Raw genomic sequence first — 17874 nt, forward strand, 5'->3', positions numbered from 1 at the left:
CTGGTAGGGAACTGAGGACCATTCGAAAAAAATTATTTTTATTTTTCTCGTATTTAGTACATTCCCACTAAACAATTTTTGCCGAATTCGTACCGACAGTCTGCACAAGTTATCCGAATTCCGTCAGAATTCGTAACGAAGATCGTAAGAAAGGTTGCTCGGAATTCGGAACTCTTTGTCTGAGAAAATTCGGAAAAATTTGTGGAGTTGTCGGTCAGAATTCGGTACGAAATATACTTAAAGTATACCGATATACCTTAAAGTATATCGACTCAGAATCACTTTCTGAGTCGATTTAACGATTTATGAAAAATAAATCACATTTAATATTCACAACTGGTGTAGGGTATCGTATGGTCGGCCCGACTATACTTTTTCATTTGTTTGGCATTTGGTGTAGTCCGTTTCAGAATTTTTATTTTTTTTAATTTATATGCCCCTTATAAAAGACGTTTTGTGGACCAGAAATACACTAACAATAATTTTAATTATTTTTCCGCGATAAGCTCAAAATTACGAAATTTTTGACACCCAATTCAAAAGGATTGCATACGATTTTTTTGAACATATTGTACTGAGGACCTTTTTAATTTTTTTTATTTTTCTCGTATTTAGTACATTGAAACGCATCGTCCTAATCAACAAAATATCCCATAGAATAGATCTAAAATCTTCAAATTTTGCACGAAGAAATGTAACATTTACTTGAACATTTTGAGGAAAATGGGCGGACTTTTATTTTGGGGGTGGTGGGGGTGTGTTGGAACCTCCCATATGAATTAAATAGAATTAAATGTCTGGGAAACTATTAGAGCAAAAATACTTTGACATCAATGTGAATATTTTGGTAATAAATTGGCGGACTAACAAATTGGAACCTCCCATATGAATTAAATACAAAAATTTTACATGAAAAACTTTGACATTCATGTGAACATTTAGAGAAAAATGGGTGGACTTTTAATAGGACCTAGGCATATCCCATCTGGGAAACTAATATATTATTAAAATTTTTCATAGCTTACATTAAAATCTAAATTGAAGTTTGGAAAAATTTGCGAATAATTTGCGTGGCATCCCCAATATGTAAAAAATGATAGTTAGAATCATAGAAAAATAAATAGAACTGAAACTGAGAATAAGAAATATTACTCTCTCACATGTACATGTTCTGTGTGAATTTAATACAATTGTATGAGTATTTTTATTTTTGTTTACATAAAATGACAAAAATATGAAACTACAAAATGTATCCGAATACATCATACCCTACCACATTGCGAGTAAGTAGCAATAAGTTATTTAGTATTTTTTAATGTAAAAGTTATATTCAAGAGATTGATGTTTGCTTAATTAATGAATGTACTACTCATTATAACAATATATAGTCAAAATTTCGTATATATAAAATTTGTTGAGTCGAATTTTATAAATACCCTATTCTTGTATAGCATGTACCGCTTACAAAAAAGTTCAATAGGCTTATTTATGGGCGGATTACATCATTACATCGACGCGGGTGTTACGAACTTTAAGACGTAAACAAAATACCGTTCCCATTAGTGTGGTGTAGGGTGTATTTTGACTGCATTTGGGCTGCTTTGAAATTAACAATAATCGTTCATATCAAGCGTTAATTTTAGCATTAGCACAATTCCTTTGGCAAAATAGCCCCTGCTGCTGCAATAAACACTGCTAAAAGTTATGTCTTCCCATAAAATTATTGAAAACATTTTCAGAAAAAAAACAAAATTTTCAATCGTTTTTATTTTTTTAATATTATTTTCAAGTGTCAATATTGACTCAACCCAGCAACCACAATGAGTTTATTTAAAATTAAAAATAATTTTGAATGAAGATCTTTCTTACATTGGTCAACTGATATTGAATAAAAATGGCTAATTCAAACCATTATTTCATAAAATATCGAAATATAATATCAAACAATAATATAAAAACTTTTTAAACGAAAGAGTTTGTGTTTGTTGGGTTACATATTTTTCAACTAATACATTCTCACGACTTAGGTTTTTGACAGCAGACTTAGGTTTTGTCATACTCAGTTTCAGTTCTATGTATACCTTTTCTATGGTTAGAATCTTCAAAATTATAGGCTACTTTTTATTTTGAAATTTCAAGTGGGAGAGGAGGCACGCCCATATTAAGAACATATTAAATCAGTATATCTGAGATAGTATAACAGTGAGAGTCCTCAAATTCTGTCGGAGCCACTTTAGGACAAAAAGTTGGCGGATTAGCAGCCGAGGGCGCGGCACATCCCATATAAATTAAATACAAAAATTAGTTTATTATGGTACCTTTTTCAGTAAGAAACTTAAAATTTTGCACGAAGAACTTTAATATACATCTGAATATTTTGTAGAAAACAGGTTGGACTTTCATCTGGGGGGCTTGGAGCCCCTATTCAATATATGTGAGAAACTATTAGAGATAGAATCTTAAAATTTTACATGAAGAACTTTGACATTTATGTGAACATTTAGAGAACAATGGGGGCTTGACACCTCCCATATGAGTTAAATAAAAAATTTCGTATATTTGGGAAACTATTAAATTGTTCAAGTTTTTCGGAAAAATTGGCGAACTTGCAATAATTTGTGTGGCATATGTATGTAATATGTATATTGTGTATCTTGAAAACTATTGTAGTTAGAATCTTCAAAATCTTTAAATGTGTTTTTATTTATATTGCTTCTAGGGTAGCAAAGCACACTGGGTATAGCTAGTTCTAAATATAATGTAGAGTATTAATTTATTTAAAATTTTCTCACTGTTATTATTGATCTTTGTAAATAGATAATAGACTCTGTGTTTCAAATTCATATATTTCGCCACTATGTAATTTGAACGCTATAAAAATCTTTTTGAAACGAATCATTTAGAAAAAGTTATCAAAAATTGGCTTGATTCTACCATGCACCCAATGAAAATGAATTAATTCTGTTTTTAGTTGTTTTTTTATTTTTATTATTAAAAATTATTTAATAGATTTATTAATATTTAACATTATATATGATATATTATTATATATACATATTTACCTATATTTATTAAAAAAAAACAAACTAATAAAGAAAATTAAAAAAGATTTTAAATAATATTATGTTTATATATATATAAGTTTAAATTACAAATATTTTTTATTATAGTTTTTTTAATATTTAATTAAGTATTATACACAAATAAAAACAATTTTCAAACAATTCGTAATAATCAGTGACTAATGATGGTGATTTAAAGTTAAAAAACGTATTAAAACTAAACAACTTCAATAAAAATTGAAATTTTTAATTATTATTTATTTACTATAAATTAAAACAAATATTTACATACAAATACAAAATATATACGGAAATATGTATATTATGGGTCTTCACAATGACCAGCATTTACAGATATTCTTTCAATACGAAGAGTATTATTTTGATTGTTACTGATATATATGTATGTACGTACTGATGTATACAAAATGGCGAAATACTTGTTATTGTGAAAAACTTAAATATTTATTTAAATATTTTATTATTAATGTAAATTACTGTTTTTATTTAAACAAATTTAAAAAATATACAATTAAAATTGTGTTTATTTCAAATTATTACTTATTTTGTTTTACACTAACAAATGACTAATGTTTATTTGAGGTGTTTGCAAAATTTTATTTTGTTACAACATTTACAATTAAATTTTTAATTAAGAACAAAAAGCGAAAAAAATAAATGTTGAAAATGTTTATGAAAACATGGAAAGAATTTAAGAAAAAAAGTAAGTAATTAGCTTTTCTTTAAACGTTAATAAAGAAATTAATACAATCTAAAATTATGCATTATTTGTTTATTTGAAATGACTGTGTCACTTTCAAAATTTTGCTGCATGACACTTGTGAAAAACTAATTTGTGTGACTTGTTTTTGCACCAAACCTTAAATATGTATATTGTACTTTATGGAAGAAATAATTTATGCTTTTCAAGGGACAGTATTCGAATTAGAGTTTTAAAGTTATCGAGTATGATTGTTTAAATTGAATACATAAGGAAATTAAAACTGTTGACAGTTTTTTTTCGAATCGAGCATGGTTTCCATTACTAAACACAGAAACCCCTATTTAAATTGGGGTTTGGGACTCATTACCTAAAGGTTTCTGAAAATGGAAGAAATTAAATGTATGGCAACAAGTAATTACTATTTTTAGTTTAATTTAGTGTAATTCAAATTGAGTATTTGGATTTTTTTAAATAATTAAATTAAGATTTAATAAGTTTGGACTTTTGTTTTTATGAATGTGATAAATAATGTAAAAAAATATTCCTTTTTATAGTAATTAACCTATTTGTATGAAATTTCGATTTAATCAATCATACTACCGTTTTTATTATTTGACCTTTCTTTACACTCAATGTTTTGGATCCTTATTATAATCAACGTATACCCGTACAACTTCACCCGAATATTTACGCTGCGAAGGCATGAAATAAAAGTCGGGAGTATCAGCACCACCATTCGATACTAAACGAGGATCTTCACGTGATCTATCACGATATTGACGCCGATCATCGTTGGCCGTTTGTCTTTGGGCGCTGCGATCACGACGATCTTGTGTGTAATAGCCCGAGGGTTGCATATTTGATTGTTGTTGATGCTGTTGACGTGGCAATGAGTAGGCACGATCAGCATAAGAATTTCTAGAATAACCTGAAGATGATTGCTGATGATGATGTTGGGGTTCACTACGTTCATTGCGTTCACTGCGATCGTAGCGATCATAATGATTGTTATTGCCATTGTTGCCGGAACTGGCAGCATTGCCATTTCCATTGCGTTGTTGTGAACGACCATTGCTACGATATTCTTGCATGTTAGTCGTAGCATTACCATTGCTACGTGTTACTCCATTACCACTGCCTCCATTTGCAGCATTGTCGTAATACATTTGAGATTTGCTGGTGGGTGAATGTGACATTTGCAAAGTGGTCTGTTGACTATTCGAAGTTGAACGTTGATTGCGTGATTTGTCTTTCTGTGTCGATCCTGTACCTGTTGCCATAGTTTTTTCCTCCGTTTCCCCATAAGGATCAAAAGCATAGTTGGTATTTGATGAGTATTCTTTCCATGGTGAATTTTTAATAAGATTTTCCTGAAAATTTATAATTAGTATGATTAGTTATACATATAAATGATATAAGCTTTATAAAAATCCTCAACCAGTCAGCATTTTTTTGTACAAAATCTTATTTTTAAAAGCAAATTATAATCTGTTCTTTTAATAAATAAATATTATAATAATTTTGATGCGTATTGTCCCAACGACAAGGGCAGATATATTTTTACATTGGACAATCAACACTTTCATTCTCGTTGGAAATATTTTTTGTTCGATTTCTTAACAGTCACTCATTTATTTGTATTTATGCTATTTTGTTAAGATATTTAAAGATATAAAATGGTGAATACAAATTAGATAAGTAGTTCGTGAAGTGTTAGAAAACAATAGTGAATAGTTGAAACATTAATGGCGATTATAGATGAAATGATGTAGGATTAGTTTAGTTTAACCATATGAAACGTGAAAGATTAAAAAGATATAGAAATGTTATGAGTTTCGACAATTAATCGATTGTATATAGTGTGGTTAAGGACTAGTTTTAGGGCCTAAAAATAATCTTTAATTTTAATTAAGATATCATCGGGTGGGGTTTTATATTTATATTAAAATTCATCCAAAATCTGAATAGCACATTAAAATCCGAACTGCCTGAAATTTGAAATTTTTGTAAAATTTATACAAAACTTTTTTTAAGCCAATAAACATTGATTGCGACATTCCATTTTTAGATATCGAAATATCGGTTGGGATTTCAAGAACTCCTAAATAGTCATATATATGTATATTGATGCTGCAGTAATCAAGATACATTTTTGCACAAGAATTTATATTCTAAAATATGGTAAATTTGACATAAAAAAGGTCAATAAATTGTATAAATTGGGTTTAAGAAATTAATTACTATCTCAAATTCTGCAATTAAAAAATTATTTATTAATAACACAGGCCAACGACAATTGAAAAAATATGAAACCCGGATACCAAAGTATACTTTTCTAAAGGATTGCTGCTCTGAAACCGAATCTGGGCCCAGAATTTATCCATAATATCAGATTTAAATTAAATTTGAAAAAAAAACCCTGACATCCTTATTTATAAAATCTCTTAAATCATCTGAAAGTCCAATCTGTCGACTTTAAAATAAAGTTTAACCATTGTTTTATCTTCTTCCTATTTCTAGATATCTTAACTTAACTTTTGAAACAACAATTTTGTATGCAACAGCTGTTCATTGTTTACTAAATTCCATCAACAAATATTGCCACATTTCCCAGCAAAAACTTTAACAGACGATATCTCAGGAAAGACGAGAGATATTTAAACAATTCAAAAAGTATTTATGGGAAGAACGTTCATCAAATTAAGGCGAAATGAGGTAAAAATTTACGATTTCAAGTTTTAAGTTAGATATCTCAAAGGTTTCTACGCGATGTTATATAGTTTTGCTAATAACGATTGTAATTGAGGAATTTCCAATTACAATTACTTGTAATTGTGAATTTTACAATTTACAAGTAATTGTAATTAGTAAATTAGTAATTACAAATAATTGTAATTGGGAAAACTTTAATTACAAATAATTGTAATTGGTTATTGCTCAATTATATATTACTAATAATTGTAATTGACCATGCAATGAATTACTTTATGTAATCATTAGCCTGGTTAGAGTGAAATAGTTAAACTCTGAAATTACCACAATACCACCTGGACTATCGAGACACCCTATATCAGACATCAACATTTCGCGTACTAATTAAAGGTTATTTTTTAAACTCAAAACTGATGGACCCAGCCATACTCTTAATTGTTTATTGTGTGAAACAAATAAAAATAACAAATAAAATTAATAAACAAAATATAAAATACAAAATAGCATAAAACAAATGCTGACTGATTTGGAATGGGAAAAATAACAATTAATAAGGAGAGAATAAAATTAAAGTGTAGTAGAATAATTAAGGCAGGCAAATAGATTTAGAGAGATAGATAGAAAGGGATACATATATTTATAATATATTTTAGTTTTATCAAAGGTTTTTAAGATTTTGTTTCATAAACCTTTTTTATAAAATAAAAATTTTATTATAAATATGGGGTAAATGGATATAAAAAAAAATTACATAAAATATTAGTACAGAAATTACACTAAAAATAGTAGTAAAAAATAACGGAAAGGTAGTCACAATACAAGATAATTAACTATAATTTTAATTACCCAAATTTCTTTATTCAGGAATAATGATTTTAACACTCACACACACACATGAAAGTATTTTTTGTATGTGATGAACATTTTAAGGAAATTGTTATTTAAAGTTTTTCTTTTAGCAATTATTTTTAACATTTTAACAAAAGAAAAGTTTAATTTTAAAAAGTCAAATATTTAAAAATTATTATTATTTTTTTCGTATTTGGCAGTTAGTGATGATGAATTCTTTTCTGAATTATATTTATTTTTAATTATTTCATGGTGTTGGTGGTGGGATTGCTTTATTGTTTCTTAATTTTCGCATTACTTTATAAATCGCTAGAAGGTTGATAGTAGCGTTGATGTTGCCTTTGCTGATATATCCGCCATTCATCGGGTATTACATAAATAAGCTTTAAAATATTTATTGTTTAATATTTCATTTATAATTTCTTGCTCAGATATTTATTTATATTTATGTATGTGTGCATAGAAAGCCAACATTATCAAAAATAATATTTTATTTTTAAAAAAATATCGAAAATTTAAAATATTACACAGTAGCGGGGAATGTTTTAAATTTAGAAGCTATTTACAATATAAAATTTATTTTTAAGATTACTTCTACATTAAACGTATTTAAAACAAAAACTATATTCAAAAATAATAGCACTTTTTAATACATCTGAATATATAACAATCAAATAAACCATTCGCTGCTACTGTTTAATCTTGTAATTTGTAAGATTGAACTATACACCAAAAAAATTACTGCCAAAAATATTTATATACAAATGAAAAACATACCTTATTTGATTTATTCTTTTTGGATGTCTTATAGATTGTACACGAGGCCTGAATTAAAGCTATAAAGACCAAAGCAGCAATTAGACCTAAAACGGTGTACAAACGTACTTCTGACAATTCGAAAAATGATGGTTTTGTGTCCTCAGAATTATCCACCGATTTATCTAAAAGTTTAAAATTTGTATATATTGCCAAGTAAATGTTGTATTGCTTTAGGAAACTTACATTCTAGAGCTTGGAAGTCTAAAAATTGTGGATCAACTGTAAGAGAGCCAACTTTGCCGGATGCAATTTTATCCAATAGCGCCGTTTTGACAATATCTCCATTTTTCATGGCAGTCTCTTTGATGTCCTCTGGTATGGTATTGGTGGCTAAAGCATGACCCTTTTCATATTCATCCTTATCAAACATGGCTTGAAGATTAGCAATCATAGATGTAGCACCCTCCCTGTAAACAAAATCATATTTGATGGATTTTATTAATAATATATTACAGAATTTAATAGTTGTCTTTATTACTTTTCAAAACTCAAGATATCGGTCTTATAATAACCGGGAATATCGCTAAGTATACCATTAAAGGAATCTGATATAGTTGCAGCAAGATTTTTAAATTCAACAGTGCCCGGTTTTGGAGCTTCAAACGATTCGGCCAGATTCATAAGTTTGACACCTACAGCATAGACTAAACGATTGGGAGACGGTGTTGTTGCAATATTCAATGTTTGCTCAAGTTCTAGGGACGTCATTAGAAAAATAGTTGTAACAATTGTGTGATAATAAATTTTAAAGAATTGTAACTCTTACCTTTGCCACACGATTTGATGCAGACTCGAGTGGGCGATATTGGGGGAATCGATTCGTGTTTGCGTATTTTCTTATTGACAGCGTTAAAAGCACCACCCAACACAGGGAAGAACAAATACAAACAATGATCATCAGTAAATGATAAGTCCTGAAAAATAAACAAATGGAATTTATTTCAAACTGATCAAAAACAAATTTATTTTGTAAGTGTAATGAGAAGGAACATTTTTAGAAGGAATACTTTTCAAACAATTGATATGATTTTTTAATTGAGAATAAATTTCTTTTCTCGCAATCAACATCGAAATTTCGCTCAAGACTGGGACAACCCAAAAAACGAAGTTTCAAGAAAATGGCTTGGCTCACCTGCTCATCGTTACTAATACGTTTTCTGCTAAACTCTAATGTGGTAACACCTTTTTCAATACGTCCCGTAGCATCAAAAATATCTTGACGATCGTCCAATTTTGGTGACGAATAACCATTAATCCAAGTATCCATTAGGAAGGGACGTCCATTACGATCTACCCAACCAATAATTGAATCAGTTTGAGACATTTTTTCATCGTTACTGAAACCAATGCCAGTCCATGTTTGGGTATTGGTCGTTTCAATATGCCAACGCATATCATCGCCGCGTCCGATAGTCTCCCATGAGGCATAATACTGGCAAGTTTGATTTTGAGGTGAACAATTTGAGGGATATTTCCAATGACCATAGCAGTCGTTATCCAAAATATTGCTGTCATCATCGCTGTCGCTACTTTTCGTTTTTTCTTTTTCTAAATAAATAAATATAAAAAATTTATTATAATTACTCTATTTGAGATCGAATTACTGCATTCATGATTAAATGAATTGAATTGTAATATTCCATACGGTAACTCAGCATCAGTTAAACGAAACTTACCGAAGAAATTTATTTGTGTAACTCCGCGTTGCATCTTATGACCGTGATATTTCAACTCATCGGGTTGGTAGAATTCTTTTACGGAAGACATTTCAGTTTCAATACCAGATGCCGGGATATGAACGTATTTGCCAGATTCTTGACCTTTAGCCCAAATAACATGAGTGAAACCATCATCCAAAGTGTGATCTGTTGGTTCTGTGGCGACAAGTTTCTTACGAAAGATTATTGTGGTCACGCCATCTTTTTCAAAGCCCGTAGCGAGAGTTAAATCACTTTTACCGCCGTAGAATTCATCGTGACGTGGTGTCGATCTATCACGAGTATAGTAGTCACCAACTCGACTTGCCATACCACGTGCAGAACCAATAACAATATCCGTACAATCCATGGGATTGAAATCATGAATGGGAGTGTAGGGATTTAATTTGTATTTTTTAGAGTCTGTAAAATTATAGAATTTTTATAAAAACGCACAAATTGGAAAATGATATTATGAAGTTTTCTATAAATAAGATATAGATGATGTAATTTTTTTATAATTCCGTGTTATGGAAAATAGTATGGAAAAAAGTAATGAAAGTGTGAGACACTGTGAATAGTTAGTAACTGAATGAAAAAGTAGGTATACCTGACTCTGTGGGTTGAGGAGCAACAGTCTTCTTAGCTGATTTTGGTTCTGGTTCCGATTTGGGTTCTGGTTCAGATTTAGGCTCGGGCTCAGATTTTGGCTCTGGTTCAGATTTAGGTTCTGGTTCAGATGATGGTTCCGGTTCAGAAGATGGCTCAGGTTCCGATTTGGGTTCGGGTTCAGATTTGGGTTCGGGTTCCGATTTGGGTTCTGGTTCAGGTTCCGACCTGGCTTCTGGCTCGGGTTCCGACTTTGGCTCTGGTTCGGATGTTGGTTCTGGCTCAGACTTTGGTTCTGGTTCTGATTTTGGTTCCGGTTCAGATTTAGGTTCTGGTTCTGAACTGGGTTCAGGTTCAGATTTTGGCTCGGGTTCTGAGCTTGGTTCAGGTTCAGATTTTGGCTCTGGTTCCGAACTTGGTTCAGGTTCAGATTTTGGCTCAGGTTCTGAGCTTGGTTCTGGTTCAGATTTAGGTTCAGGCTCAGATTTTGGCTCGGGTTCTGCACTGGGCTCAGGATTTGACTGTGGCTCATGTTCAGAATGATTAATAGATTCGGTTGTATCTATTTAATATTAGTTGAAAAAATTGGAAATTTATATTGTATTGTGTATTTTGTAAGGAAAAAGTGTAGTGCATATCAGTTATTAGTTCTCAAATACTCGTATTTGTTCTGTAAAGAAGCCTATACCAAATATAAAGAATAAAGTGATATATTATTACCTGATACATCCCGACGTCTTCGACCAGTGGAGGCACTAACTCGATAGGAAACACTTGTGGCAACTGATGTCACACCATCCATTGCTAAGGGATTTTCATTTTCAGCAACACGTTTTGATTTTGATGTGGGCTCAGGTTCGGATTTCGGTTCTGGTTCGGATGTAGGCTCAGGTTCTGATTTTGGTTCTGGTTCGGATGAAGGCTCTGGTTCCGATTTGGGTTCAGGCTCAGATTTTGGTTCCGGTTCAGATTTTGGTTCTGGTTCAGATTTTGGTTCTGGGTCAGATTTAGGTTCTGGTTCAGATTTTGGTTCTGGTTCCGAAGATGGTTCGGGTTCAGATTTTGGTTCTGGTTCAGAAGAAGGTTCAGGCTCAGCAGATGCGGATCCCTGCAAACCAGTCGTCAAATCGCCAATGTCTTTAATTAGGGGGAAGTTCTTGCATTCTTTTGTCAATGTTCGTGGCCTCCAACCAAAACCAACCCATGTAGTACTATTAACCTTTAAAACAACTTCAATTTCTTTTTGTTCTTCCAACAAGCGCCAGTATACTTTATAATCGGGTGACAATTCTTTCATTGTATAGGCGCTCAAGTCAAAATCTGTATTTTTGTATGGCGATCTTTTATTACAACCCGCACCATACCAACCGTAATTACAATAACATTGTTTACGCGGCAACGATGTTCCTTGTAAATCTATACATTTTCCCTGAATACCACAATCTTGATTGTTAGAACATTCATCTTTGTATTGGCACTGTGGTCCATAGAAATTCTTTTCACATTTACAGCGTGAAGGGAAATATTTGCCATTACCCGAACATGATTCTTTAAACGCCTTACGTTGTTTAATATCAACATCGGCACACGACCAAAACCGATAGCCGCTAGACCATTCATCGGCTTGACGCAATAAACGCAATGTACAGTTTTGACAATCGAAGTCACTCGGTAATGTAACTTGATATGATTGGGCTCTGAAAAAAAGATAAATGATTAAGTTCCTAGATATATCTTAAAAAGTATATAACTCACGTTACATCAGTTCTCACAAACTCTGAACCATTTACTTGAGGTGTTAAATCTACCAAAGGACGATCAAGTGGATCTAATAGTTGTAGGCGAAAACCTCCCTAAAAAAGAAAAAGAAAAGTTGTACGAATTTAATATTTAATTGCAGATTATATTTATGTTTGTTTTTATTTTAATTATAAGTTCAAATTTTCAGAAGTATCTCATTGAATGTTAAATTATTCTATTATTCTATATACATCTGATATATTAGACGAGCTTCACTGTATCTCCAGGAGCGATAGTATGAGTGTCATTTTGGATTTAAAAATGCTTAAGGAAAGGGCTTTAAGTACAAGTGTTAAAAACTAAACATTTTTTGTTGGTGTACATATTATATGGAATCTACCTATAACTATGATCTGAAGTGCATTCATTAACTATTTGTCGATCGTGTGTTAGCAACATTCTCAGTGATTATGACTGTATTAGACGTGTGTATTGAAGTATGTACCCAGCAGTTCGGGGGAATTGTTCCGTATTTATCATATCATCATATCCAAAATAACGGTTATGACAATTTAGCAAGGAGTTATGCCTTAGATGAAAGTCCCATAGCTGGTCCAAAATAACATATGTATGTCTCAGGTATAAATTAATTAATCTGACCAGAAAATAACTAAAATAATTTCAAGACTGAAGTCAGTCTAATTAAACGTTTGTTGGAATCATTTTCAAAAAGGGCCCATTGATCACTTGAAACCCGCTGGGTTTTGGTAGTTAGTTGTTGTTGTATACTAATTTGCAGCAGTAAAGAGTTGTTGTAGTTGTGTTGTCGAATCATAAAAGAACTAAACTGTAAATATTAATGAATGTGAACGAACAGAAGAAGCGGCGAGTGGGTACGAATATAAAAAAGAATTTTGCACCATAATCACAGGCATGAAATTGAGTAGTTGCAGGTTACAACATTTTAAACTTTTTTTCGAAAAAAAAAAAAAACACACACAAAAAAGAAGCTAATAATTAAATAATTGTTAAACACTAGTGGATAGAAAAATAGTGTTAATAGGGGAACAAAAATTATTATTATAAATAACATCATTTAGTTTTTTCCAGAATGGAATACTTAGATAGCCCGGTATTTCTTCAAATAGAAGAACGTCTCAGAATCGTGCGGAACAGAATATGGTAGGTTAGTATTCTAGAATGGTAGATCGGAGGTCGAGGGTTCGATTCCCACCTGAGGCACTGGTAAAGGAGTGCATAACAGGCTCGGTAAAGGACTGTTTGTATTTCTTCGGATTTGATGTACATGTGTATGTGTATTCGTCCTCCTTTCAAACTAACAAATAATTAACTAGTCAAACAGAGAAAGGAATATGTTGTTCTAAAACGGTTTCCTAAAAGAACATTTAGGGTATTCTTCTAGGATCGATCTTACTTAAAATAGAAGATACAGGAATTCTATACTCAATTAAAGATCGATATGTCAAAATATCAAAAGGGAATGTCAATTGTTAGACAATTTTGTATATAAACATTTTTGTTGAATTCAAACAGATTTGTATTTGGAGTTTTAAATGGACTCCTTAATTTCCCGTTTTCTATCATTTCTAATCCTAGTATCCTAAACTCCTGACATATCTCAATGAAAACAAAATGATTACTCTGGTTATTAATTTTTAACTCTAAATATTTGATATGTTCAGCCAAAAACATATTCAAAATTTTAATTATAGTGCTCTCTAAAAATTTTTAAACAATAGATGAATTTCCTATATAAAAACACGTCATTTGTTATTTGTTTAAGTCTTTTTTTTGCGGCAAAACTTATTAATTAAATAAAATAAATAATATTTAAAAATCTTCCAGTATTGTGATTTTCTGTTCCCAAGATGATTTAATCGTTGCAAAAACAAAATTGAACAGCTTACAAGAAAGACATGTATTCACAGAGTGAAGTTGCTTCTATTATCAGTGATTTTCAAGTGTATTTTAGTTTTTCAGATTGAGTGTCTAGATAAAACTGTTTACAATTATTCTGATGTATTCATATTTTTCAATTGCATTTTCATCAATCGATTGCACAAAACTTTAGATTTTAGTATTCACCTACAGATACATGGAATAGGTTTCAAGTTTAAAATTTTTACTAAATAAAAAAATAATTATAAATTTTAAAATAATTTAATAAAAATGTTTTATTCCTATTTAAAACTAATTGTATTAACCCTTTTTGTTGCAAATTTGAAGGGTGTGCAAAGTAAAGAGTGCTACAGTTGTGAGGGCATTAATTGTTTAAGGACCTCAAAAATTGCGAATAAGGCAACTTGTGTAGATCCTGTGGATAATTGTGTAACCGTTTTTGAAGGATGTAGGATAAATATTTTAGCTAATTATATTTTGTTTTGATTTATTGAATTTTTTTTGAAAATTTTACAGTAACTGTAGTGGCCAGAGGTTGCTATTCAATATTGCCTGAAGAATATCGCAATAAATGTGATAATTTATCTGATTCCGAGTGTCATAAATGCTATAAGAATCTATGCAATGATCGAGGAGCCATATCGTGTCTTCAATGTTCTTCATCCAATGTAAATTATATTACAGTAAGTTTTTACCCTAAATTTTTAATGATGTGCTTATTTTTTTCAGAATAAAGAATGTTCTAGTGCCGCTACAAATCTGGAAACAACTCGTTGTCCTATCTCAACTAGCCCCAATAGTTACTGTTATACGCGCCAATCATCGGGTAATATCGAACGTGGTTGCTTAGTTGATTCAAATGAACAATTGAAATGCCTTGCGGACAACTCATGCGATATGTGTATACCGGACGGTGAAATGGCCTGTAATCGGGAATCAGTTGATCATGCAGAATCGGGTAGTAAACGTTTAACAATTTATAGTGTTTTAATATTGTTAACATGGTTTGTTTTGATCTTGTTGTAAAAATAATAATCGATTTAGATTTATTTGCTAAAATTTTGGAAAGAGAATAAAAATTTGATGATTTTCTATTGGCACTTTAATAAAAATGTAATTTTAAATATAGAAAACATCTAGGCAAATATTAGTTGTAATGTCTATGGCATGTAGTCGTTTAGAATGATTCCCCTGGTTCTGTTCTTTATACTGGTTCAGGTAACGTTCTATAGAATGGTTCTGGAAACAGTTCAGTTATCAATGATTTGTTTAGCGATCTTATGACTTGATATAGAGTTAAAAGTATTTTTAAAGGAAATCGTTATATGGAGTCTTAGGTCTATAGAACATTTCAATAATTAATCTTAATCAACAAATTATCAAATAATTAATTTTGGATTATATCTAAATACCGAAAATTCTAACAGATTCTTTTACGATAAACTTGTTTTAGGCCACATGTGGGCTCTAGGTTCAACTATTATGGACCAGACGAAAGGACATGACTTGTCAATTAATTCTCAGCAAATGAATACAAAATTCTATTTTTACACCCTTAATATACATATGCTTTTTAGCATATTATTTGGTGCCTAATCTCTGTGCATGGTCTTATAAGACGTTCACAGCCAACTTAACTAAAATTTAGCTATTTATGATCTTTTATTGCTTTCTGAAAATAGTACCAATACCCATTGTACATATTAAATATTATGTTTTTATGATCCCAATTTCAAAATGAAACTTATCGTTTATTAGTTTATTCTTTATTAAACGAGTACGCCAGTCAGACGTCCACAAAATGTTATTGAATCAATTCTATTGACGTACGACTAGACGGGTGCAAAATTTGTTTTTTGATTTCATTGATAATATACAGGTATACAATTAATATCTATAGACGATTAGCTCTTGTGCCGGGAGTAAAATCTACGCTATTACAGCCACTAATGTCGCCGGCTAAACAAAGTGAACAATTGGCATCGGCATAGCAGGCTAGCTGATCGGCTACAGTAGTTGAGCAGCCACGTTTGGTTGTGCCGCTTTCGTATTTAACATAACAATAAGAATTGGGAGCAGTGGGAGAACCACAACGTTGAGCGGTCAATTGAGAGGCAGAGGAAGCACAGTTACTGTCCTGTTTGGGAGGGAGTTTCCAAAATATTAGCAAACAATGTAAGTTTAATTGGAATTCAATCTCACCTTGCTGGAATCACATTGTATGCAGGCAAACTGTACTTGGCCCAAATTATTGCAACGATCTGAATTACATTTGTGACACTCCACTGTATTGGCATCACACCGTTGACGTAAATATTCCGGCACTTCATATGAACAGCCTTTCTGTATGACATTGACTACAGTGGGGCAAATGGGAGTGAAATTATTTTGCTTCTTATTTAACACAATTTAAACTTACATTTGTCAAAGACGGTAACACAATAATCCAATGGATCCGAACATGTTTTAGTTGTAGTCACTGAGGTGCGCATACAATTGATTCCCTCACAGGAATAGCAAGTCTTTGCCTTATTGGCCAACGAGTAATCCACAAGACCCAACAAGACAACAGCCGTTGCAACAACTATCACGTTAGAATGCATTTTTTCAAATCAATATCAAGTTCACATTAATATCAATTCCATGGAATGGACACCTTTTTATAGATTTTATTGGAAGATAAAACGCTAGGTGGTATTAATGTGAATCACTTTGCAATTGAGAACTCTTCAAAACTTATCATTTCGATAGATTCTCAATAGTTTAAGTACGAGTATTTGTTTATAAAGTTTTGTGTTCAATAATAATATTAATATTATTATAAACAATATGCATTTAATTTATTTTATCATTTAACATACAAATAATAAATGGTTTTAACATTATTTCACATGTGCGAGGTCATTTGCTATCGAAACAAATCAAATTTTGTGTTATTTTTATAAAATTGGATTTTACATTATTCTTAAATATTTCTTAATAAAAACTTATATTTAGATTGAACAGAATTCTAATCAAATTAACTTTAAATTATGAACTTTATCGTATGTTTTAAAGATTAGTTAAGATTAGAATAAAATCCATTTGTTAAATTTTAAATACACTATAAAACTTTTTTGGAAATTTCTTTTTTTTTTCCGATTCATTAGCTAAGTTATTTTTATAATAATTTTAAAAACACATCTTTCGATCCAAATTTAGTTGATCCATGAACAATTTACATATAACATTTCAGATTCTTTAATAAATTCCTTCTAATGAAATTCCTTCTTAATAAATTCCTTCTAATGAACAATATTTTAACTATAGAACTTTTCTCTCAGTGTAAACACAGTGTGGACTTTCCAAGTACCTGCGTATATCTTTGCGAATCTCTAAACTGGATCATATTTTATACGTTATATTGATAATACACATACATATGTATTATATAGTTAATATCAATTTTGATATTTCACTAATCGCTACTTTAGATTAGGATTTCATAAATAATATATATTATTTTTTATTGGGTTTTCTGTCACATTTCTAATGAATTGTAAAATATTTATCTATCTAAATACTTGTACTTGATCGTTAATCGCAAATGTATTGCGTGTATGTACTTAAAAATTTCGAAATATAATCGTTATTCCCAAATATATACAAAATGTCATTTATACATATTTAAGAAAAAACTGTTACCAGGTATTTTCCATTCATAAATAACTTAATGGTATATAATTTAAATATTTAAATGAAG

At 30.6% G+C, this 17874-nt stretch overlaps 3 protein-coding genes across 4 annotated transcripts in view; 1 reads left to right on the top strand and 2 right to left on the bottom strand.

Moving 5' to 3' along the window:
* Nucleotides 1-3136: 3136 nt before the first annotated feature.
* The window catches only part of LOC119616302, a 110272-nt gene continuing 95534 nt past the window's right edge, over nucleotides 3137-17874 (bottom strand). Inside the window, exons 5-14 of one of the 2 annotated variants that reach the window (XM_037972653.1) lie at nucleotides 12228-12325; nucleotides 11193-12169; nucleotides 10474-11034; nucleotides 9843-10286; nucleotides 9299-9714; nucleotides 8933-9080; nucleotides 8645-8861; nucleotides 8350-8573; nucleotides 8125-8288; nucleotides 3137-5156 (exon numbers count right to left, since the gene is read on the bottom strand). In XM_037972653.1, coding sequence (XP_037828581.1) covers nucleotides 4416-5156; nucleotides 8125-8288; nucleotides 8350-8573; nucleotides 8645-8861; nucleotides 8933-9080; nucleotides 9299-9714; nucleotides 9843-10286; nucleotides 10474-11034; nucleotides 11193-12169; nucleotides 12228-12325 — 3990 coding nt within the window. In that variant the 3' untranslated portion in view covers nucleotides 3137-4415. Of the gene's footprint in view, nucleotides 5157-7536; nucleotides 7731-8124; nucleotides 8289-8349; nucleotides 8574-8644; nucleotides 8862-8932; nucleotides 9081-9298; nucleotides 9715-9842; nucleotides 10287-10473; nucleotides 11035-11192; nucleotides 12170-12227; nucleotides 12326-17874 lie in introns of those variants that run through there. The other variant, XM_037972661.1, reaches the window with a different exon arrangement.
* On the top strand, nucleotides 14289-15256 carry LOC119616326. The gene is made up of 3 exons (XM_037972686.1): nucleotides 14289-14580; nucleotides 14649-14800; nucleotides 14862-15256. Exons 1-3 carry the CDS (start codon nucleotides 14403-14405, stop codon nucleotides 15156-15158), a joined length of 627 nt encoding a protein of 208 aa, XP_037828614.1. The 5' UTR covers nucleotides 14289-14402; the 3' UTR covers nucleotides 15159-15256.
* Nucleotides 15877-16779, bottom strand: LOC119616334. Its single transcript, XM_037972699.1, has 3 exons — nucleotides 16552-16779; nucleotides 16335-16489; nucleotides 15877-16269 (listed from the first exon to the last, which is right to left on the bottom strand). The coding sequence occupies exons 1-3, from the start codon at nucleotides 16733-16735 to the stop codon at nucleotides 16027-16029; spliced, it is 582 nt and encodes a 193-aa protein (XP_037828627.1). The 5' UTR covers nucleotides 16736-16779; the 3' UTR covers nucleotides 15877-16026.

Source organism: Lucilia sericata, unplaced genomic scaffold, assembly GCF_015586225.1.
Source record: "Lucilia sericata isolate MDLA Ls3-8-SP2 unplaced genomic scaffold, ASM1558622v1 Contig000002F_arrow, whole genome shotgun sequence".
NCBI classification, from domain to species: Eukaryota; Metazoa; Arthropoda; class Insecta; order Diptera; family Calliphoridae; genus Lucilia; species Lucilia sericata.

What these genes read in the sequence shown, in the direction of transcription:
- LOC119616326 (XM_037972686.1), top strand. Translation starts at nt 14,403, where the DNA reads ATGTTTTATTCCTATTTAAAACTAATTGTATTAACCCTTTTTGTTGCA. An exon ending in TGTAACCGTTTTTGAAGGAT is followed by an intron (nt 14,581 to 14,648) that starts GTAGGATAAATA and finishes AAAATTTTACAG; the next exon opens with TAACTGTAGTGGCCAGAGGT. An exon ending in TTCAATGTTCTTCATCCAAT is followed by an intron (nt 14,801 to 14,861) that starts GTAAATTATATT and finishes TATTTTTTTCAG; the next exon opens with AATAAAGAATGTTCTAGTGC.
- LOC119616334 (XM_037972699.1), bottom strand. Translation starts at nt 16,735, where the DNA reads ATGCATTCTAACGTGATAGTTGTTGCAACGGCTGTTGTCTTGTTGGGT. An exon ending in TGTTACCGTCTTTGACAAAT is followed by an intron (nt 16,490 to 16,551) that starts GTAAGTTTAAAT and finishes GCCCCACTGTAG; the next exon opens with TCAATGTCATACAGAAAGGC. An exon ending in TACAATGTGATTCCAGCAAG is followed by an intron (nt 16,270 to 16,334) that starts GTGAGATTGAAT and finishes CCTCCCAAACAG; the next exon opens with GACAGTAACTGTGCTTCCTC.